General features: G+C 41.4%; 2 protein-coding genes across 5 annotated transcripts in view; both read left to right on the top strand.

The window, feature by feature from the left end:
- LEMD3 (LEM domain containing 3) overlaps positions 1–16,778 on the top strand; it is an 87,216-nt gene extending 70,438 nt beyond the window's left edge. The window contains exons 7-13 of one of the 2 annotated variants that reach the window (XM_077833397.1): positions 616–717; positions 2,059–2,161; positions 7,712–7,890; positions 9,925–10,006; positions 14,010–14,115; positions 14,194–14,272; positions 14,524–16,778. In XM_077833397.1, the coding sequence (XP_077689523.1) occupies positions 616–717; positions 2,059–2,161; positions 7,712–7,890; positions 9,925–10,006; positions 14,010–14,115; positions 14,194–14,272; positions 14,524–14,687 (815 nt within the window). In that variant the 3' untranslated portion in view covers positions 14,688–16,778. Of the gene's footprint in view, positions 1–615; positions 718–2,058; positions 2,162–7,711; positions 7,891–9,924; positions 10,007–14,009; positions 14,273–14,523 lie in introns of both variants that reach the window. The other variant, XM_077833388.1, reaches the window with a different exon arrangement.
- A 2,313-nt stretch (positions 16,779–19,091) lies between these two features.
- Positions 19,092–24,560, top strand: part of MSRB3 (methionine sulfoxide reductase B3) — a 147,214-nt gene continuing 141,745 nt past the window's right edge. For 2 of the 3 annotated variants that reach the window (XM_077833374.1, XM_077833351.1), the window contains exon 1: positions 19,133–19,230. In XM_077833374.1, coding sequence (XP_077689500.1) covers positions 19,164–19,230 — 67 coding nt within the window. In that variant the 5' untranslated portion in view covers positions 19,133–19,163. Of the gene's footprint in view, positions 19,231–24,560 lie in introns of all 3 variants that reach the window. The other variant, XM_077833359.1, reaches the window with a different exon arrangement.

The raw sequence follows: 24,560 nt of genomic DNA, 5'->3' as shown, positions 1-24,560 counted from the left end.
AGTTAGGATCAGAATGATTTTCAGCTGTAGAAATACATGCAGTACTTCACAGCAAGGAACACTACTGAGTTGAAGCAGTCCAAGTTTGAGAAATGAGACTTTCCCATTTACAAACATCCTCCCTCTACTCCCAAACACTTGCCTGTAGCCAACAGGGTAGAGTCCAAAAGCTGCAAAACGTGTGCTTTTTAAAGTTCCACAGGCTGTCAAACTGAAGGTTTAGAGGGGATATTGGCTTATGTGAAACCTTACTATTTTCATCTGTCAAGATAATCCAAATTGTATTGTACTTCATCTCAGGGAAAATGAAATGGTCTTTAGTTTACCAATAATAATAGCAAAATGTGATGCTCAGCAGAGGGAAACTGTCCTTTTAGTGATATCAATGAAGTATTTTTTTAAAAAATCTAATAACCCATTTCCTATTCAGCCCCCAAACTAGCTTCTATGCTGCTTTGTTGCAAAAATGCAAAACATTAACAGTAACGTGTAGTATGTACTTCTGATACATCAAGGCGCTTGCTGAATTTAACACACCAGCTAGTATGTGGTGCACATTTAAGAATAGCTAAAGTTCTAAGTATATCTAAAAGAATATTATGAATTTTAATGCAGGTATAGGGATGGTTTGGGGAGTCTTGAACTACATGAAATATCGCTGGACAAAAGAGGAAGAGGAGACCAGGCAGATGTATGATATGGTTGTAAAGATTATAGGTATGAATTTTTAAAATATACAACAAACACTGGTTTAGAAAACCTGTACACATTTTCAAAATACTGATCCTTTCTGTATCAAGTGGCAAGTCAAATGCTCATTTTCTGCTTTTGTGTTTACTCTCTCCCACATCTTCTGTTGCGAGTGCATTTCCTTCCCATGTTTCATTATTAGCTCAGTAGTTTAGGCATAATACCTATTCTGTATCCAGAAGTGCTAAACCACTTAAGCCTGTGCTTTAAACCCAAGCAAACCATTGGCATAAGGTGTTGGATTTATGAATACTATACATTCTTGCAATCCTGAAGATTTGTGGTATTACCTTAAATATAGCATAGTCAAAGTTATGCTAACTGAACAATCTATTCTTAAAAATGGAAATAGGGAAGGGTAGTGGATGGGTTATATAATGGTGACACAATGCTCTCCACATCCAATTTATTCTTGTAATTAAGCTAGATCTGGCCAACTTTCCTTTTAAAACTGATAAATTCAGTACTAAAGTAATCTTCAGTGGCTGTATACCAGTGAAAGAAGCCTTTTAACAGATCATTCCAAAACCAGACTAAATTTTATTTACTGAAGTTGAATATCCAGATTAACCCCTAAATATTAATTTACTACTTTTGAGGGACAGTATATACGCGCAGTGTTACTTGTTTAGGACAGTAGCTTCACTTTAAAACTGTCTTGATTTAGGACTTCCTGTAAACTACAGTGGTTGATCCAAATCTGAATGGGGTTGAAGGGCAAACATAATTATATATGATATACAATATTAATGTCCATATAACTCTACCACAATCATTTGTTTTAAAAATAACTTTGTTGGGGAGGGGATAGAGTAACGTTCTATTCTTTTAAAAAAAAAAAAAAACCCACTTCTGTCTAAAACTTTTTTTACATATAGTTAAAGATAACATTCAAGATTATTAAAACTCAGAACTGATTTATAGAGAATACCCCCTCCCCTTTATTCCAGGCTTATTTTTTTTACATTTGATAGCACTTTGTATACAGTGAGTTTTGCGGTTTTCCCTGTATATTCGGTTTCCCTGATTTGTCTTCCTTAGAGCTTTTTAAAAACCAAAAAGGCACGAAAGCTTATGCTCAAATACATTTGTTAGTCTCTAAGATGCCACAAGTACTCCTTTTCTTTTTGCGAATACAGACTAACACGGCTGCTACTCTGAAACCTGAAAACTACTGATATTGGCAGGGGACTTGAAGCAGCTGTTTGTACCCAGAACTGCTTCTGATTCTTTATTTTTTTTTAAAGGTGACTAAATTTGAAGTTGACTCGTAACAGTGTAGCTAATTGTTGGTTGTGGTGTTCTTAGATGTTCTAAGAAGTCACAATGAGGCGTGTCAGGAGAACAAAGACTTGCAGCCATATATGCCTATTCCCCACGTGTGTGATTCCTTAATACCACCTCAGGACAGGTATGTTCAAATTATTCTGTTGAATTGCTTTAAAGGGCAGTATGTTGAGCTTACACATACATAAATGCCTTAGTCAATAAACTAAGCTACTGAATATTTCAAATGAGTAAATGAATCCATCTAGATTAAATTGCAGGCATAAGCGATGAAAACCTTAGTTCAAGCGCTGGTCCCTATGTGTATTTTACACATGGGTACACATGTGCATCATACACCTGAGATCAGAGATATCTAGCAGGTAGTGTCCATTGGTCTGCACATCTCAGTTGTTTTCATCATGCTCTGAAGTGAGGGCATGAGGGGTGGTGCAGATCAATGCCTCTTCAATTCCTTCTTACCACAGCATGGCCAGAGTCAGAATCCTCTTTATCTAAAACTATCTTTGTCGGTCTTCTAATTTGTAAATATGTATATATTGTATATAGTTTAGTATTTAGTATTCTTAGAATTTTTAGACTTTATAGTTAGTTTAGTTCTCTCCACCTCAAGGAGTTCCTGCCCACAGAAAAGTACTATGCCCAGCACCCCAGGGTTAGAGCAGGGGCAGGAAATGCAGTTCTTTTTTCTCCATCAGCAGTGAACACCTGCACTGCCTTTACTGCCTTGGGGAGGCTCATATCACCACGAAGTGCAACATTTGTTGCTCTTTCGCTCCCTGAACCCATGAGGGATGAGAGCTGTTTGTGGAAACATCTCATGGAGAAAGCCATGAGACCTCAGTCTGACCGAGACTGGGGAGACCCCCTCCTCCCCCAAGTGCTGTGGCCTCAGATGGTGAGTAGCAACCCTCTGAGCATGAATTCTGGAGCAGAGGGCAAAACCATTAAGCCTCTCATAAGAGTATGGGATATGAACATAAGCATAAGGACGTATCTCTATCTAGATCTTCCTCTGAGAGACAGGACACCTCTCTGTCCCTGTCCAAGTTGGTTGAGTGCTCATGGGTGAGTCTTAAAGAATTAAGTCTGCTTAAATCTTCCAATCAAGAAGGGAAGGTGCAATGGAAGAAGGATCCATTGCTTCCAGCTCTGGTTCCGACTCCAACTTTCAAAGGTCAAAAATCAGCACCTGCCAGCTTCAACTAGAAATTCCATGTTGGATTCCCATTCAACATACTCCAGGAAGGATCTGCTGAGCCCATCTCCTGAGATGCACTGGATCTGTCAATCTGGCCTCCAGAACTCTGAACTCCAGGGTGGACTGAGATCTTTACGTCACCGGAGGATATGTTTGACTTATCCTACCCATAATCTTCTCTTCTCTTTCTTGTCCCATCCTCCACGGGACATTTCAATACCAGAAGAAACCACCTTGAGGAGAAAGGGTCTTTCCTGTACCCTGTCCACAAGCTGGAACATACCAACGGCACGACAGGTGGAACTTGAACCTGTCTTTTCATCAGAGGAGTCTGATGTTCTGGATGAACCTTCACTCCCTCGGAGGGAGACCAGTCTACACAGAACTTCTTCAAGGTCTTGGAGCCACCCTCCTCCCAGGTATTATGACCCAGGGGACTGTTGACACCCAGTGCCTTGAAGCACTCCCCATTCAATCAGCCTTCATTTTGGCCCTTCTGGGGTCTGTACACTAGACATCCCAGATCTGGACAAGAATCACACTTGGCCCTCTTCCCCTGGCTAGTGCCACTGGCCCCATTGGAGTAAGCAAAGGAGGACATTGAGCTGTATCGCTAGTGCTGACAGTTCCATTGGGCATGTCATCCTCCTGACTAGATGAGGCAGTCTCTACATCATCCCCTCTCTGCCTGATGACCACAGGCAATACCAGGAGGTCTTGCAGAGAGTGGCAGCTGAGCTCAAGATCTGTCCTGAGGAGATCAGTGACATGCAGTGTAGACTCCTGGACATTCTACAACCTTTTGTCCCTAGCAGGGTGGCCTTCTCAGTAAACAAGGCCATTATAGTACCTGCTAGGGCAATATGACGCATCTCAGCCTTCTGTGCCCCCACACCAGAAAGGGCTGAAAATTGTTACTTTGTACCAGCTGAAGGAGCAGAGTTCTGTTTACCCGTCCAGTTGCTTGGTGGTGCAGGGAGCCACAGAAAGATCCAGGCTGCATCACTGCATGACAACTCTGATACAAGGTCACTAAATGCCTTGTCCTTCTAGAGAGGAAGGTATTTTCATCTAGCAGCTTTCAGTTCAGAACTGCTAACTTAAGAGGCTCTGTTAGCAAAATATGATTTCACAAATTATTCCGAACGTGTGGAATTCAGGACAGACTTCTCCAGGAGGACAGGACTGGGGTCTAAGCCTTCATCAATGAAGCAAACTGGTGGCTAAGACTGCTCCAAACAGCAGTGGATGCAGCTGATAGTAGGTCCAGAGCTACCGCTATAGTCCTGCAAATCTGTGAATATCCACTATTTTGGATTGGATACGGGTACAAATTCTTGTATCCACACAGGGCTCTAGCTGTTGCCACACTATAGTCATGAGGCAAGAGTCCTGGCTTCATGCTTCAAGGTTCCCCAGGGAGGTCCAGAATACCCCTGAGAACCTCCCCTTTAGTGAGTCCGATGCCTTCATTGAAAGGAGATGAGTTGATTTACTCACTTAAGTTGTTCTAGAGTCCTTAACGCTCCCTGAGCATTTACATCCTAGCCCCAAAGAGAGAACACCACAAGCAGGTTTATAAGCCTGAACCTTTTCCCTCAGTCCTTTTTAAACCAGTGCTCTTACTAACTACTATGTAAGTGCCAGAGGGTACAAAAACTCAAATTTGTGGCTTTCTCCACCTCAGCTGCCACCACTCAACCCCACTCACCATCCATAGGTTACTTTTGACAGGATACTTGAGAACTGCATTCCTATATTGATGCCACCCTTCATTCCCCCTGCCCTCCCCCCAAAACAAACAAACAAACAAAAAAACAACTTCTGGTGGCTACCTTGCTCATTTCACTCGCAACTGGAGGGCAACAAGAGTGGCCAAGTGGGTGCTGGAGAGGATTCAGTCTGGCTTTGCAATCAAGTTTGTCACCTCACCACCAGAAACCCCTTCCTGACCCCTTTTTTCAAGGACCACTCTCACAAGGAGATCCTCCATTCAGAGGTGGACTCTTCTTCAGTGAGAAGCTATAGAATACATGCCACCTCAGCATTGAGAGACAGTGTTCTACTCCCCATATTTCTTCCCACCCAAGGAAAACGGAGGTTGGAGATCAATTCTCGGTCTATGCCAACTGAATGTCTTTATTCAAAAATCAGAATTTTGTACGGTCACATTGGCATTCATAATCCCCTTTGAAGAGGGCACATGGATTGTGGCTCTTGATGTGAAAGATGTCTACTTTTATGTGGACATTTGCCTGTCCCACAGAGGTTTCCTGGTAAACCAAGAGCACTACCAATTCAAAGTGCTCCCGTTCAGCCTAGCTACAGCACCCAGGATCTTCACAGAGGTCTTCTCAGTGAGGTTGGCCTGGATGACTACACCATCTGTCCGTATCTGGATGATTGGCTCTTGACTGGCAGATCCAGAATGGATGTTCAGTTGGTGTCCCTATTCCTACATTGTCTGTTATCTTCCTAGGGAATCTGTGTTAATATAGAAAAGTCCTGGCTTGGCTGTGGTCTGCTTACTAACCCTACAGACACAACATGAATACTAGAGTATGATTCCTGCCAAGGTCACAGCTTGTCTTGTTGGACAAACCCAGAACAAGTATGTGTGGGAGTCCTTTCCTTATCCATCCGCCTGGTGCGACCATTTTCATGGCCACATCCCTCATAGGAGGTGGAAGCAACAGCTCTGGGCCAAGGCTGCAGGGGCGATGTCTTTCATCTACCATGGATGGACCACCTCAGGTATGCCTTTCCTTCCATCCGAATGATACTACAAATTCTACAAAAGATTCACCATGACAAAGCTCGGGTTATTCTCATTGTGTCCAACTGGCTCAGATAACTTCTGAAAACGTCAACCTGATCTCCCATCAACATCCAACCCTTTACGGATCTCCTGTCTCGAGAACAGTGGGGCCAGATATCCCAACCCAGGCCCTTCTCATTTCATAGCCTCGTATTTGGATGGGCATTAGACATAGAACATTCACGTTTGGAGACTATTCAATCTATTCTCAAAGCAGAAAGGATTGCACCAGAAAATGCTGGCTGACCTATGGAGATGTTTCTCCTCCTGGACACAACAGAGCCAACTATCCACAGAAATCGTGGGGATTGTTGTTACTCTAGACTACCTACTCATGGACTTTGAGACTGTTAGTTTGCTGCTGGTCTACCTTGAAGTAATCATTGCTTTTCATCCTCCAGTTAAGAGCTATCCTGTTTTCACTCATCCAACTACAATCAGATTTCTGAAAGGCCTCATCAGGACCTTTCCACTGGTGGTAAAACCAACCCTGCACTTGGATCTTAATCTTGTTCTTTCAGAACTTACCAGACTTCCCTTTTAATCATTTTGCTACCTGCTCCATGTCCTACCTCTCTATGAAAAAGTTGTCTTCCTAGCCACCGTCATGTCAGCCAAAAGAGCAAGTGAACTGGGAGTGCTTATGGCAGTATACTAGTTTTCAGAACGAGGTTTTTCTTTGCCTTCACCGAAAATTTATCCCTAAGGTAATTTCTGAGTTTCACATGAATCAGCTTACTTACTGGTATTTTTTTTTCCAAACCTCATGCTTCTGATGAGGAGAGAAGATTTCACTCTCTTGATGTACAATGGGCTTTAGTGTTCTGCCATTGGAGAACAAAATCAATTAGGAAAATACCTAGATAACTTGTTCCTTTAGCAGAGTGATTAAAAGGACAAGCATTATTTGCTCAGAGACTCTGAGTGGATCTCTGGCTGCATCATTCATTATCAACTGGTGCATGTGCCTCCCCAGAGCGGTGAGTGCCCGCTCCACTAGAACACAAGTGACTTCTACAGCATCTCTTCAAGCCATATTTATACTGGACCTATGTAGGGCAAGAGGTCTCTCCATACTTCCGTGAAACAGGCATTGGTCCAGACATCTTCGCAGATGCAGCTGTGGGGACAGCAATATTACAGACATCTATAACAACTGCATCCTTGCACTCCCTCCACTGCTGTTTAATTGCTTACCAATCACATATTTGTGGAATACACATAGGGACCAGCACTCGAAGAAGAAATGGAGATTACTTACCTTTTACTGGAGGTTCTTTGAGAGTTGTGTTCCTATCTGTATTCCACTACCTGCCCTGCTTACCCTCCTGCTGCAGATCATCACTGGATTCTCAGTAAGAAGGAACTGGGGAGGCATCGGTCTGCACCGCCCTCCTCTGTTCAGAGCATGAGAAGAAATGCGCATGTGTGGGCCAACGGACACTACTTGCTAGAAATCTTTGATCATAGGTGCCTGGTGCACATGCTTATCCATGTGTGGAATACAGATAGGGACCACATATCCCAAAGAACCTCCAGTTACAAGTAAGTGACCTCCATATTTCTTTTAATTAGAAATTACTAGTATTTGGATGCATAATGTATTTTTGTTATAATATTAAAATTATAATTCTTGTTCTTGCTCTAAATTGAAGGAAAAAAATGAAGAAGGTCTGGAATAGAGCTGTTGACTTCCTTGCTGCAAATGAATCTAGAGTTCGCACAGAGACGCGACGAATAGGTGGCGCTGACGACTTGGTTTGGAGATGGATACAGCCATCTGCAGCATGTGACAAAATTTTAGTTATACCATCTAAAGTATGGCAAGGCCAAGGTATAGTTATATTATTAAATGTAACTTATATTTTGCATTCTACACTTAACATTTATTCTTGCATCTCCTAATGAGGCTAATCTGTCATTTGAAAAGGAAGAATTTGATTTTTGTAATCTATTTAAATATAAATTGCAGTTATTGTCTGAAAAAGTGACAATATAAAAATAGCACTTTCCTATTCAATAGACTAGCTCCTCTATACTTAGCATCTCATCTGTTTACTTCAGTGCCAGGTATAAACTTTTCTGTTAGTGCTGCAATGGCCATACAGCAGAGCCCGCAGAGTAGTCAGACAGAAAGTGAGCTATTTTCTGGCTCGTGTATTATCAACAAAAATAACTGCGCGTCATTTACGGGGTCAGATTCTGACTTTCATTACCCTTGTGCTAGCTTATTGGAAACAGTGGTATACAGGTGCAAGGGCAGCATTGGGCCTCCAGAACACTTATTGCTGTCATTGTGCACAGGTCAGGAAAAAGAAGCATGACTTCCGTTTCAGGTGGAGCCTGAAAGAGTGGCATTCAAATAAATAAATCCTCTTATTTGTAAACTCTATAGTGGGGAAGTCACATACAAAAATATGTATCCATGATAAGTTGTTTTTAGCATTTCAGCGGGGAACTGCTCTTCTTAGAAAATATATAGGATGTTTTTGCCACCACGTCTCCTAGTTCTGTCTGGCACAACCATCCGTTTGCTTTAATGTAGAAGGGGAAGTCAGAAATTAAACTTCCCATGGTTTTGTTCCCCTGAAACTTGATAGGGATGTTACTTCAGGCACACCTTGCCTGAGAGGGGAAAGGGGAGCTGCGCACTGGGGGTGGGAGGGTGACTGGGGCAGGGTGGGGGAAGGGGGAGCCGTGCTCGGGGCAGGATGGGGAAACCACCAGTACTTCTCTCTGCTGGAGCCTTTCCTGAATGCTCTTGCAGGCTCCAGCTGCTGCTCTTTCCACCTCCTGGTGGTGGAGGCAGATTACTGCAGGTAACCGGACTTTTAATGTCCGGTTAGCATTGCTAACGGGACACTGCCAGGTTCCCTTTTCGAGCAGACTTCTTGGTAGAAAACCAGATACCCAGCAGCCCTAAATGGAATGCCCTCCTTGAATTAATTTGTGAGGCTACTAACAAATCCTCCAGATTTTTACTTAAAACACTCTCTGACTGTAACACCTTCAAGAAAGAGTTAACCATTGACAGATTGTGTAGAAATGGGATAGTTTGTCTTTCTTCAGAAACCCTTTCAGATATAGAACCATCAAGTTGTGCAGTAGCTAATCTATGTAACCACATTCTTATTTTCACTGTTCTCATCCTTCTCTTCTTTGTAAACTTGGTGTGGTTTTTGTTTTTAAAATTAGATTGTAAATTTTTTGGCTTAAGGACCATTTCTACCAGTTCCTAATACATAGTGTCCCCATCCTGATGGTGGGCCTTCATATGTCACTCCAATATAAAGAATTAATAATGGAAATATTTTTATACTGAAACATCTGTCCCTATTTCTTAATAGATTCTTATGAATTATAGAATACCCAAAGGATAGTATAAATGATAAATTCATCATAAAATTACATCCTTATAAACATATTGGCAGGTCATAATTATAACTGAATAATTACTGCATAAATCCTTGTCAAATTTAAACTAGTTAGCAAGAACTTAGATTTCTGTTTTTACTTACAGATAGTGCATGCAATTTCTGCATTGGTTATAGCATACAACTTTTTAGCTATCTGGAATTTGTTTACCATCCAGTGTACTGGCCGGAATATCAAAACTAATATCTTTAAACCTAGCAATTATGAATCTGAAAAAATAAAAGTATCTGTTGTTTTTCTCAATATTATTAGTGTCTTTATGGGAACATTGTAATTTGTTGAAATTTTTTTCCTTCATATTGTGGAAGGAAGATATTCTTACTCTTAAGTTCAAGGCAACAAAAGGATTAAATGTAAAGATAAGATGCTTGTAAACTGGATAGTATTGTATTCATTACTTAGTAAACTATTAAATCTGTTTTTTTCCTTGTAGCATTTCATCTAGATAGAAGAAATTCGCCACCAAACAGTTTGACACCATGTCTAAAGATTCGCAATATGTTTGATCCCGTCATGTAAGTAAATGTGGTCGTACCCCAGGTGCTATTTCTAATGTGCCTTAGGACAGGGTGGAAAACTTTCATTCTTCAAATCCCTCCTGAAAATGCATGATATCTCAAAAACTTCAACCCCGATACTTTGGTCAGAGAAATAGTATCGTATATAAGCAAAAAATTAACATTCAGGATGTGTGCATTACCAGCCAAAGTGACTAGAGACTCTTTTTGCTTTTTTACCTCACCCTCCCTTTCCTCTTGCTTTTCGGTGTTAGTATTCTGCGGACCACTTCCTCAACAATAGTGTGGTCGTCAGTCATCTGCTGCCCAAATACACTGTCACTCTGGCCCTCTCCTGTTTGGCTGTAAAAATGTTTGATTTTCTGAAGCACCAAAAAAGACACTGGAGCTTCTGTGGTTTACATGCAACAGACTGCATTGGCTGTAAAATTAAGAATACAGTCTTAAAGTTGCACAATTTGGATTTAGAATGTTAAACATTGGGGTGTTTTCCATTCCCTTGGGTCTTGATCACCAGCCCAGTCGGGGGAATCTCATCAGAGCATATGATGACAAAGCCACCTTGGTTGGAAGTACAAAATGTTGTTCCCACAGAGCACTTAGTGCTTCAGTAGGAACCTTTGCCCAGGGAACCAATTTTTAACACAGGAGGATCCATCTGCTCCTGTTAACATCTTTTCCTCCTCGCTTAATGACTTCATGATCCTGGACACTTCCTCTTCAGTTGCAGATGATTGTCTCATTAGGAACTTCTGAGAAGAATGGTTGCAGCTTTGGACATAAAAGCTGAGCTTGTACAAGAAAACACCACAAGCTTTTGGACATGCTCTTCTGCCCCTGTGAGGATAGCCCCTCCCTATTAACAAGGCTCGTCTAGAGCCAGTAAAGACCTTATGGCATATGCCAGCCTCCTTAGCTCCTACAGCTAGGCACATGGACAAACATTCAAGTGTTTTTATTCCCATGCCACCCTGAACTCTTTGGTAACTGTCACTACGAATGAGAGATCACATCGGGGAGACTTAAATCAACTCCCAAAGAAAAAGAGCCCAAAAGACTTGAATTAAATGGGAGAAAATTTTTTATTCTGCCTCCTCTCTGAAGATGTATATAGTAAATTAGCAGGCACTGTTAGCTAAACTTGACTGTAACCTGAGACGCAATGTCCACGTTTTCTGAGAAACTACCAGAGGATGCAAAGGAAGAATTTAAGGCTTTCTTTGCAGAAGATTGCATGGTGACTAAGATGTCATTCCAGTCTGCACTTCATGTGGCTGATGCTTCTTGTAGAGTGAGTGCCTCTGCAGTAACTCTGAGGAGAGTTTCATGGTTACAGAACTCGGGAATAGCTATGAACTGTCAACAAATGATATAAGATATTCTATTTGGCAGTTTTTTGTCTTTGTTTTCAGATATAAACTGATGAGACCTTACATTCTTTTAAAGACTTTCAAAGCAACAGTTTTTGCTTATTAGTGTTTGATACTCCAGCCCCCAAGAGGTGCCTGTACAGACCGCTAACTGTAGCACAACACAAGCATCTCATTCTCAGTTGGCTGTCGGGAGGCATGCCATTTGATTCCTCCTTTGAGGATAACTCTACAGTTGCCGGCAGCAGCCAGTCCTCCTTCCTCCCACCCAACCCCAGGTTGAAAACAGATGATCACATTTCCTCAGTGCTTGCGAATCTATAACGACAGACAAATGGATCTTAAGCACTGAGAGATTGGGGTATTCTCTCTAGTTTCTGTCCACCTCCTTCTCCACCTAGCTATTCCATCCTTTCTCAGGGACCCATCTCACAAGTCAGTGCTTGTTCAAAAGGTTCAGACGCTTCATCCTAGGAGTCATAGGAGAAGTTCTCTTTCAGCATTGGGGAAAGGGGTATTATTTACAATACTTTGATTCCCAAGTCTGTGGAGGGGGGTTGTCTGAGACCCATTCTAGTTCTTTGAAATCTCAACAAGTCCATCAAGTATGTAAGAGTTCCCTTGGCCTCCCTAACATCGATTATTTTTTCCCAAGATTGCAACGGTGTTTGCTGCCCTTAATCTCAAGGAAGTTTGCTTACATGTGGCAATCTTGCCAAGTCACAGGAAACTTCTGAGTTCTGTGGTAGCTCAACAACATTATCAGAATACGTTATTCCCCTTTGGTCTGTCATTGGTGCCACAAGTATTCAGCTGGAGTATGGCTGTGTCATACCTAAGGAGGAAAGGAATTCATGTCTTCCCTTACCTGTATGATTGGTTACTTCAAAGCAGATCTGAACATCATGTTCTTCATGACATCCATTTCATCCTTCGTTTCTTTGACAGTCTGAGACTTACACTGAACAAGGGGATATCCGCGTTAGTTCCAACGTAGAAAATCAAGTTCATTGGGACCCTACTTGAGTCAATGAAGTTGACTGAAATCTCTCCTAAGGGAGAAACGCAGACTATTGTCCAGCTGTGTAAGTCTCTCATGTCATGCCCCACCACCACAGTCTGAGCTTGCCACACGGCCTCCTGTACTTACGTGATCCAACATGTTATGTGACCAAACATGTTCTCTCGGGGGGGGCTACAGCAAAACTATTGATGAAACAGAAATCCCTTTGACAAGTGGGTCCGTGTACTTCCTATGTTCCTAGTGTCTTTAGAACAGTGAGTGGATCAGAACAGCATATGTAGGGATGTGTCATATTCTCATCCCCTTTCATCCAAGACATTCATTACAATGCATAATGCATCCCTGATAGGATGGGGGTGCTCAGCTAGAAGGTTTGTGAACCCAATAATTATGGACAGACAATGAAGGGTCAATTCATAATCAATATCCTCAAACAATTTTCAAGGCTTGCTGCACTCCCCCCCCCCCCCAAATCAAGGGCTTGTTGGTCTAGATACTATCCACTCAACTTTGTCAAAACCAGTGAAACAGACTTTTGCATGAAAAGGAACACATTGTTCCCAGAACCTGTTGGCCAGTCATCTCAGCAGGAAACTTTCCAAAAATCATGAGTGGTCTCTGAAGAACAGTGTGCTCAGAACTCTTTCAGGTCTGGAATATTTCATTCGTTGACCTCTGTGCAATAAAAGACGAAATGCCATCATTCTGTTTGCAAGTGGGTGACAGCCCAGGCTCATTTACTGACACTTCTCTCCTACAGTGGAGGCAGAGTTTCCTGTACACATTCTTCATTTCAGCCCCCTGCATTCTGTTCATACCACAGGTGATCCTCAAGTTGACAGAAGACCATGCCAGATAATGCTTAAAGCTCCAGCATGGTTGAGACAATGCTGGTTCTTGGACCTTCACAGCCTCTTGATTCAACCTCCATCAGCTCTCTGCCTCTTCTTCAGACCTGTTGTCCCAGAAGCACAGGCAGATATTGCATGCAGACATGAACAGCCTGCACCTTATGGTGTAAAGGTTAATTCAGGTGGAGGAAGACTGCTCAATGGCAATTCAGGAGGTATTGCTTAATAGCAGAAAGTAATCCACTACACCTGCTTATTTAGACAAGTGGAAGCAGCTTTCAATCTGGTCCACACTCCAGGGCATACTTCTATCAGAAACTAGGATTCAAGACATTTTGGAGTACCCGCTACACCTCAGATCTTTGGGCCTTTCCCTAAGCTCCCTGAGAGTTTACTTAGTAGCAATCTTGGCAATTCTCCCTCCAGTTCAGGAAACATCCATTTTTTAAAAAATCTGATCGTTTTCTAGATTTTTAAAAGGGATTGTTTTACTCTTTCCCCCGGTAAAGAATGCATTGCCATGTTGGGACCTTAACATTTTATTAGCTACTTTAATTGGCCATCCAAGGTGCACATTCCAAGGGTTAATGTTACTACATATTAATATCATATTAACATACTTTGCATGTTCCTTTAAACATTGCTTTGTTTAAAAAAAAAAAATTAACCAGAATCAGACTTCTTAATAGAAATGTAAAAAAGTGTTCATGCAGACTCTTTCTTTCATTATATCTTCTCTTAATTGTTTTACTTAGGGAAATTGGTGACCACTGGCATTTGGCAATTCAAGAAGCAATCTTGGAAAAATGCAGTGATAATGATGGAATTGTTCATATAGCTGTGGACAAAAATTCACGTGAGGTAAATGCATTTCCTGTATTCCCGTTATATGTTTTGGCTTGTTGGTCTTACAGCTTAATTTTTTTTTTCTCACCACAGGGTTGTGTATATGTCAAGTGTCTGTCTCCGGAATATGCTGGAAAGGCTTTTAAAGCATTACATGGCTCTTGGTTTGATGGTAAGAAGTTTAGGGGTTATAAATTGAGGAGAAATGCAGCTACTGTCATTTTTAGCTAGCACTGTAAGATGACTTCTAACTAAAATATTAAGCAATAGCAAAATACATTTTGACTTTTTTCGTAGGTATGAATTATCTGGCAATTTGTTGATTACATCAGTGCATTGAAGTATTTATCTAACTTGAAGTATATTTATCTGTTAAACTAAATGTAATGGTCTAAACTAGTAATTGGTTGTATTTTACTGCAGGAAAGCTGGTAACGGTAAAATACCTGCGGCTGGATCGATATCATCATCGCTTTCCCCAGGCTCTTACTTGCAACACACCCTTGAAGCCATCAAACAAACACATGAACTCAATGTCACATCTTCGTCTACGGACAGGCACAACTAACTCTCAGGGAAGCTCCTGAGAAGACTTTCTACAACTACTAGGACTGTTACTTGCAGCAGGAAAATTCCTGTTTGGCTGCCGTCTTCCTTTTTTAGTGCTTTTTGTATGTAATATTTTCATTGATTAAATAAAAGTCTGAACGTTCCAGAAATCTTGTTTCCAAAGGGACTTAGCAATGAGGCAGTAATGCTAAGTGGACAAAAACAGTTGCTTCAGGAAGTTTTGGAGCTTGAGTAAACCAATGCATTTAATTTTTGCATGAAGAACACTGAATTTATTAAACATTTTCAGATGTGGTGGCTGTAATTTTTTGCACCAAGAAGTGTTTTGATAACAATCCAAAAGCATGGAGAAAAGACGACTTCCTGTATTTCCATAGTTTCCTGTGAAATAATCTTGTGGATATTTTGTAACACACACCTACAGTTCCTGATGGCAAATAAGTAAAGAAGTTAATTTTTCAGTCTAATCTTAGGTTTCTGTTGCTCTAAAGGATTCATTTGCTCCAGCTGGGGTATGGGAAAATTAATTTGGCTTTAGTGGTTGCATATAAGTGTGAGGGAAACAGAAACTGAATGCAGATATACTGGTTGTTGTACATAAGTGTAAATGCTGGTGGTGGCAAAAGTAGTCGTGTTCTGTGAGGATGTCTGCATTAAAGCAGTGAATAAGCTTCCTATTTTATTCATAACCTAATGTTTTTTATAATGTTGGCTGTACCATCACATAAACGTCAAACAGCCGCACACCTTAAAATATTAGATACAAGTTAAATATCTTTTATAGTTTTTATATTGAAATATCTGACTATGATTTTGTGTGAAAGGTCTGATACCAATTGTAGTGGATTCAAATTTATGTGAGCAATAAAGAAGCAATTGGCAGATACTGAAAAAATATTTTGTGAAAAGCTGTATTTATTACAAATACCAGGACTGTGACAAAGTACTATTGGGATTAAGTAACTTTCCTAATATATTTATAACTTTAAATAAGTTTTAATTAACCAGTTACATGTAAAATTAACAAAGGTGCATATTTTTTGCAACAAAATTTTGGTTCATGAGAGCTAGAAATATAAATGTACAAGTGAGTTACTTTATTTCAATGTTAAATTTATGTATTAACATTTATTCACTCTTAGTAACTACAGAATTGTTGCCGAGAAGTTTCATTGCATATCTAAGACTATTGGCTGCACTGATCCCTTGTTTACACCACATAATTTTGTCTATAATTATCCAGCTAAATATTGCATAGGTGGTGAGACTGGAAGTGTACCAGTTAAAATAAATTTAATAAAACTCACTTTAATTCTTTTGTAGATATGGTGGATTTGCAGCATGAACTTGCACAAATAATGCATGTTTTTCTTATGGTTCATTAAACATGATGCACACTATTCTGCAACAGAAAATCCTTTTGTGCCTTACCTTGTGCTTTTGAGGGCACCATGTTTATTATTGGAGGGTTTGTTATCTGAAAATTTTTTAATTCTCAGTTTTACGTCTCAGATGCTAATGAATTAGTATATATAATATATATAATCTGCCATGCAAATTTCTACTCATGAGGGACAAGTACATATTTTTGATGAGTGAGTAGATTTTTATGTCAGGTCTGGTAGATTTTTGTGAGTTTTACTATATGTACATATACATATATGTATATGTATAATATACATGTATATGTATAATATATGTATATAAACTGATTTTGCTGTATTTGATGTGCATCATAGTGATTTGTTGACCTGATCTTAGTGACCCCATCTTGTGACCTGTTGCAAGAGTGAATGTAAAAATAGTTGTGGCATTTTAAAAGGTCACCTTTTGATGCAGATGCATCATTTTCTTGCTTCTAAAATATATTTCTTGTAAACACTGTACATTTTATTATTGTAATATGTACTATTATGCATCTTATTTTACCTAAAACTGTTAAGTTGACCAATATCCCTCCCTGCAAGACAGAGGGGAATGTGTATAATATCTGGACGTTTGAGAAAAATCAGATATTTGATGTAATTTGTCACCTGTCCTGTAAAAACAAACAAACAAAAACACACACACAAACAAAACTCTAATTAAAGGTTTATTAGGGGTTTTTATATGTGTCTCAACTTTTCGATCTTCAGAAGTCTCTTTGATTTGTATATTTGTCTGCATTTGGTGAATGGGTGAGAGAGAAGAGCTTCGTACTAAAACTATTTAAAGTTTTAACAAAAGCTCATGTTCTCAAGATACAAGTTTTAGGGTATGCTCTAGAGCTGATTTAATACATACTTTAACTCCACTGAAGACCAATCTTGAGCTGAGAGATCACTGACATTGAGCATGGGAGTGTGGGAGTGTATTTTATTTTTGTAATATATTTTAAGGCCAGAAGGGAACTTTATGATTACCTAATCTGACCTGCATAACACAGATCCAAGAATCTCACCTACAAATGTCAGCAGCATCAAGCTCATAACTTCTGTTTTGAAATATAGCAAATTTGTAGACTCCATCATATCTCTAGGTAGATTTCCATGATTGATTAGTCACTCTTAAACTGCACCTTTTATTTCTACTGTGAATTGGTCTAGCTTCAGCTTCCAACCATTAGATCTCATTATACTTTTTCTGGTAGATATCTCTCCTGTGACAAATATTTTTCCCATGCCATTTCTTGTGGACTGTGACCAAGTCACCTCTTAATCGTTTATTTGATTAAAGTATTGTATGTTTTCCACAAACGTTAGACTGCAATAAATGCCTATTCCTGGAGACTAGAATGTTTCATAGGTGCCTGAAAGTCTAAAAGCTGTGTTACTGTACTAGGGAAATGTAACCTGCATATTTTGAAATATCAAAAGGTGAGCCCACTAGTGCGATGAAGAAATTCCCTAAAGAGTTTGGGTTAAAATACAAGAGTGAGTATGAGCAGGAGAAGGTGACAAACAGCTCAATCAGAAAAGTCTTAAAAACAGTTCAAAGTTGGAAATATTTTTAATATTTCCTGGTTTCTTCTATGCTACTATTAAGTTTTTTCTATTTTGGAAACATGGGCACAGATTTCTTTGGAAACATCTATCTTTTATTAAATCATCTGGTTTTCCAGAACAGTTTCTTTAGCTATGTTGTAATTCTGGTTTCTACATTTAGCCAGTTAGCATTACAAAAGGAGCAAATACTTCTTGTCTTTATGGGCTGGAGAACAGTAAAGAAAAAAGTTAATTCCAGAAGCACATCTGCTGTCTGATCCTTGCTGCTAAATATTGTACACAGCATTTGACATATAAAAGACCATGATGAACCCTCTGCTATTGTTTCTATGCTGGGTAATGACACCACTTTACTTTGTGATAAAATTCTTAAATAGCTACCATTTTTTCTGTGGCTGGGTATGGGGGTAGCTGTTAAAGCTAGCACACCTGGGCTACTAATCTTCAGATGTTCATAAAGCTGTACTCAAGGCTTTTAAAACACTTGGCACAATAGTGGTTAAACTAGTAAACTACATAACTAAATAATACCCACCTTCCCTCTCTTCTGCCCTCAGAGGTCTATGCTTTCTGAGACCAGTTGCTCCATTTAATGTAGGCTTAAACTTGCTACAGCAAAAAGAGAAATAAAGACCAAGTCACCCTTAATCGCTCTCTTGACCAAAAAGCCATTCTAGCGGAGTGGTAGTGGTCGCTTTCAGACTAGGAAGCCAACACCATAGTTTTTACAGCAAATACATTAATGAAGCTGATCACTCTACCACATCCTTTCCTGTTTATATTAAGCTTTTTCCAATATATAATCTGGATTTACTTTAATGCTAAAAGGGGAAAATAATAAATCGAGAGACGCTGACGATAGTCGTATCTCTATACTAGTAATTTGAACCCTGCCCTTGGGAGTGAAAGTCACTTTCACTGGCGGGTGTTTACCCTGCTATAGGAGTTGGTGGTTTTTCTTTTTCCTTGGTAACGGGTTGTTCACGTTACAAAAACTACTGTTGAAATTAGCACTTTGCAGTCTCCCTGCAGCCCGCAGGGGAGCTGCCTTGGAGTCGGTGGTATTAACAGGGGGCGGCCTGCTCCATTTTCGCCGCACCATCCTTCCCCGGTGAGGCGGGGCTGCGTGAGACCTTTCCGGGCGGCCGGCTGAAATCACGGCATGGCTGTGCTAAAGCCCAGGGAGTAATTCCCCACCCTTAGGCGGAGAGACCTCCGCGCCTGACGCAAGCTGGCAAGGGCGCCGTCCTTGGGGGGGGGGGTCTCCCCGCAAATAACACGCGGGTGCTGTTTGCTCCAGGGGGAGCCGCGGCAGCCCGGCCCTGCGGCTGGGTTGGCGCCCGGCCGGGCGGGGCAGGCCGGAGCTGGCCCTTGCACTCTCCGCGGCTCCATGCTCATATTTGGCATTAGAGGCCGGTGCCCAGGAATTTCCCGTCATGCCTCCCGGGGCGGCCGGGCCCGTCATTCTGCTCCCGGGGGTGGGCAGGGAGCTGCTGGCGGGGCCGCCCCATGCGCGCTCGGCCGCCCCCGCCGCTCCTCTCGCTCTGCCTGGCGGCCGCTGTGCTACTGGTAGCAGGTAAGAGGCCCGCGGCCCTGCCCGAGCCGCACCCCCCCCTCCCTGGGGCAGGGAGCCACTTGCCGGCCTCGCTTCCAGAGCCGGCCCGGCCCGGCGGCGCTGAGGCCGCTGCTGCCCAGCGCGGTGCGCAGGAGGGGATGTCTCTGCGCGCGGGTGGGGGAAGACCCCGAGGGGGCGGGAGACTGAGAGCGTGGGGGTGGTGCTGGGCTGGGGCTTGGCGGGGAGAGGGGCGGCAGGAGCAGCCCCGGGGGGCGATGGGGGGGGGGAATGCAAAAGCAACACCTGCAGTGCGGGAGGGGGGAAACGAAGAGCCCCAAGTGGCTTGAACAAGCTGTTCATATTCAGCAGGAGGGGACCGGGCCCTGGGAGGCAGTGGGGGTCCATGCTGGGACCGGGCCCTGGGAGGTCAGTGGGGGCCCTGGGAGGCAGTGGGGGTCGGGGCGGGGCAGAATGACAGGAGCAGCACCAGAAAGGTGGGACCCTTTGGAAGTTGGGGCTAGGCCCAGCCTGAGCTCACCAGGGGGTGCAGGTCTCTGCAGGGTTTGTATCAGCCCCACATGCTTTCTTGGGGGAAAGAGGGAGATGGCCTTTGCTGCCTTTCTTTGTAGTACAGCAAACTAACTAAGTCTTCCAAAGGTAAACACACAAAATAGAGAAACTGAGAGTGGATCCAGTCACTCAGCCTTTGATAGGTAAGGCTCTGTTACTGCTTACTACAGAGCCCTTTGGAGCTGAGAGCCTAGCACACGTTGGCATCCTAGAATAATAGTGGGATGCTCTAGTCAACGTTTACCATATTTAGTGAATGTTAATAACCAGGCACAATAATTATAAAGGAATATTGTATTTTGGAATTAGTGCCTCTGTAAAATAAGTGTTAGACTTCAGATGGACGTACAATATTTTTTTAGAGACTGATGAGCTGCCTGTGCCCTTACTTTAGGAACAGCTTGAGCCTTATATTGCATATGTCATGGTTTGTCAGTTCCCTTAACTTTCCCCTTTTTTATAATCAAGATGGTTCTAAAAGTACATTGCTTTGAAAGATAACCAAGCAAAATATCTACAGAATACGGATGGTTTGCCTTAGTGATATGGGGCTCGGTTGATGGCTTGCAGTCCATAAATGGTAGCTTGGAATCCACCCACACTGTGGCCTAATGCCAGTTATTTTGAATCCAGTGTTTAATGCTAAGAATCTTTCTTGTTTATATTTTTGTCCTTGCTGACTTGTTACCAGTGCTTACAGTCTCATTTTTTTATTATTTCTTTCTTCCTTCCTTCCTTTTGATTTCCCTGCTGCATGCCTTTGCAGTTTTGTCATGGTGCATGGGCTGCTTGTCTGGCAAGTCTTGTTAGTTGCATTGCTTTTTGAGGTTTGATTCAGGATATAAATTTCATGTGGCTTTTAATCCTAATCAGGCATTTGTTTTTAAGATGCAGTAATGGCCTGCGCTATTTTAGAGATTTCTCACTCTAGAAAAACAGTATTTAACAGACTACAAAAAGATATTTAATCTGTATAGGGAATTAAATATGGTGAACAACTAATCACATTGCTAAATAACCCAGGAAGGTAAGTGTCTGTCCTAGCAAAAATCTGGGTTACAGAAAAAGAAATATTCGATAAATTAAACAGAGAATCTCTGCTTTGGGATTGGAAAAAAATCTTTGTTATAGGTGGAGTCTTTATTTTCTGTAAATCACAATGTGTGGATGACAGTGAATAAAGTTTCAGAGTAACAACCGTGTTAGTCTGTATTCGCAAAAAGAAAAGGAGTACTAAGGTGCCACAAGTACTCCTTTTCTTTTTAGTGAATAAAGTGTCCACTTGAGAGAGATCTCTGTGTAACGTTCTGCTGTGACTTTCACAAAGTCATTTAAGTATCATACTATATATATCAATCTGGAATTTGGGTTCTTGGTTTACTTTCCTTTCTCAATATTTCTTTGGTTCTTCAGAAGTCACCTCAGATGGATCCTTTAGGAAGAAAAGTGTAATCATATATTTGTCTGCATAAAGAGCAAGCCATCAGCTTTAAACATGTCACCTTTTGTCAACCATATTGGCTTAGGTTTTTGGCTTTGGCTACAAAGGGCTTGTCTACACTTACATTTTATAGTGCTCTAACTTGCTGGCTCAGGGGTATGAAAAATCACCGCCCTGAGCACAGCAAGTCTGAGCGCTTTAAAGCACTAGTGTAGACAGGCTCCGAGCACTGGGAGCTGTCCTGTAGAATAGATAAAACCCCAAGCAGATTCTACAGGATAAAACCCCATCTATGCTACAGGACTCTCTTGGTGACTGGGCAGTTAGTAGGTGTGTTATAGCAGAAACTCCAAGGAAGTGAAGCTTGATAAATTGACGAGGGAACTGATTTTTATGGAGATTTTTTAAAACTTGGAAGAGAAGATCTCTCTGTTAAGGATTCAGTATCCCTCACAACTGCGACTGAGGACTGAGAAGACACAATATTGGAACTGTTATTAGGAGGAAAGCATCTTTTTCTCAATTACACAGTTTAAGGCCTGAAAATTGAAACCAGATTAGCCAGAAACATGTTCAAAGACAGTTCTTATTAGCAAATTGCTAATAGTTTCCCTAGCTGTGCAGATTTAAGTCCTAGTATAGCAAAATTTTGTAATATGCTGAAAGGCATGGTTCATCCTTGTTCATACTGGACAGAGGAAGTGGCCTTCTCAGTAAGTTCTGTGTTTAAACACGATTCAATTAGTGACTGTAGTATAGGCAAGACAGGCCTAAGAGCGGACTACTATGCAGTTTCCCACCTGACTATCCCAAACACCCAACCATGTGGATTAGTTACTTTGTGTTATCCATAGTAGATAGTGATCTCTTTAAACCTTAAGTAGCAGTCTAGCAAAATATATACATGATAATAATGTAATTGCATTGTTAAGAAGCGCCACCCCATCCAAAGGATAAATGAGTAACTTTACACATTGAGTCTGGAAGTTTCTCCTGAAGGAATCTCTGATTCACTGTTCCTTCCAGGGAGAGTAAATGACTATAAGTTTCACCTGACAGAACACACCTCACTAGTACCAGAAAGTGATAATAAAACAGATGAAGACTGGCTGCTAAATAACATTAACTTCACTCGGACTGCACAATGAAAAAGAAATCTTCAATGCAGGACATCTAAAAACTTCATGAGGAAGCGATCTGTGCCAGTTGTAGCCAAAAGAGAACATCCCAACAAATGTTCAGTTTTGGCTGAAAGGCTTTCCTATGCCCCTTTTCCTGTGCATCTTGAAAATTCCATATTAGGCCAGTGTACAGGCAAGGATGCTGCTGCTGTGCCAGAATGAAACCCAGGGTAGTTCAGGCAGTCTAGGCCGTTTCACTTACAGCACTTTAAGCAATTGTGTAGGGGAAGAGTGAAATTGATTTATCTTGGGTTGGATTTACAGTGGTCTTTGAAGCTCCTGAGGGTGAAATTGGCTAGGCTTTCACCAGTTTCAACACTAGGGGAGTTGGCAGCCCCCTCCTGTGAGTATGGGGAATGGAGTAAGTGAGAAGAAGCACACTCTCTGAAGGGACCACAGTAGGAGGATGACCAAACAAAAATCCAGAAGGGATTTTAAGGAGAGGTGAAATGCATGAATCCCCCTGCCTCAAACCAACCAAAAGGGTAAGGTGCCCCAAAAATACCAAGATAAGAGAAACAACCACCCCTAAAGTAGGGAGGGAATATTGACTAAAAATCCCAGGCTGAGAAAGAGACCCAAAAGATTTTTAGAAGAGGAGAGAAATTAATTTTAAAAAAAATTGGGAAAGGAGAAAGAAGGTACAGAGAGAAAATACAAAAAATATTAATTTTAGAATGAAAATTCTGTATTTGAATCTTTTGGCTATTAGTGTTCTAGTTATAATCGTACCAGTAGCCAAAAGAGACTCTGAAATAAAATTTAAGCATGGGATGGTGTGACATACCAGGGTACAATCCAGACTAATGAGTAGCTGTGTCACTCCACCCTGTAATCTGGGGTGCCCTTTACAATGCCTTGCTGCTGTAGCCTTCAGCCTGGACTGCTCACAAAACAGCCTTCAGCATGTAAGTCACTCCCAGCTCGCGCTCTCTCTCTCTCTCTCTCTGTGTGGTGGTGATGTTGTTGCAGCCAGCCACACTTTGGCTCTTAGGAGCCTTAAGATTTCTACAGGGTGACCCCAACAACTCCTAGTCCAGATTTCTCCCCAGAAATGTATATCCTGTACTTCCCAGCCCTGTCCTGGACAGCACAAATATATTGAGTACATTATTCCTTTAAGGGAATAATATGGTCAGAACTTGTTACCCCAAATGGAGTTACCCAGACACTTCAACTTGAACACACTGGATTAGCTAAAAACAATGAAACAAATGTATTAACTACAAAGAGAGCTCTTAAGTGAGGAGAGTAATGAGGCATGAAAGTCAGAAATGATTACGAGAAAAATAAAGATCTAACACTTCCTGGAGCCTAACATAAAAACTATATTAAATTCAAAGCAAAGTTTTATTCTCACCACCTGCTCTTGGCAGTCTTACTGATCAAACTCTTTAGGTCAGGACTCCTCCCTCAGAATCCTATGGCTGCTTCAGGTGTAGTGAATGCAATGGAGGAGGGGTGAAAGGGGGTGCTTTGGGCTGCATGTCCCTCCTTTTTATAGTTTCAGTCCCCCTCTTGAAAAACATTTTAGCTGAGACCTATGAGACAAAGAATTTATGTGGAAGGATATTCCCTGCTGGTTTTTTTCACCTGTTTGTTTTCCCTCCCTGCTTGATGACTCTGTTTACTGCTTAAATGCAAATTAAGGCAAGCATATATCCCTTCCTTTGTTTAGGGCAGACCTCATTTCTGCCTGGGAAGGGCTGTGGGGTTTGGAACATGTGGTAATAACATCATGCAGGGGAATCTTCAAACTTCACATTATGCGCTGCCACAAACTTTACTGACTAGCCAATTATGAGCTTTCAAATGATATCTTACAAGGCACACTTTGTACAAAGATTATTACAGTAGTGTGAATACAGGGAAGTATTCTATCACAGATGGATTGTGGGATCCCTCTGTGGTGACAGAAATTAAATTAGAGACCTGTCCAGTTTCTCTGATGATAGCACTATGCCATGATTAACAGGTGCAGCATCTCCCTTCTTCTGCCAGGGTTCCCTGGACAAAAAAAAATTCTGTTTCAGGCCTTCTACCACCAGTCAGTTTTAACCCCTCACCAGAAAGCCACTTGATAGAAGTGGTAGCATTTCATACACTCTCCCAGTAAGGAGCACACATGGTGCCAGTTAATCATTTTGTCTGTGTAACTG

The sequence above is a fragment of the Eretmochelys imbricata genome, chromosome 1, assembly GCF_965152235.1.
Source record: "Eretmochelys imbricata isolate rEreImb1 chromosome 1, rEreImb1.hap1, whole genome shotgun sequence".
Classification (NCBI taxonomy): Eukaryota; Metazoa; Chordata; order Testudines; family Cheloniidae; genus Eretmochelys; species Eretmochelys imbricata.
Note: the sequence above shows the minus strand (reverse complement) of the source record. Positions and strands in the feature narration are given on the sequence as shown.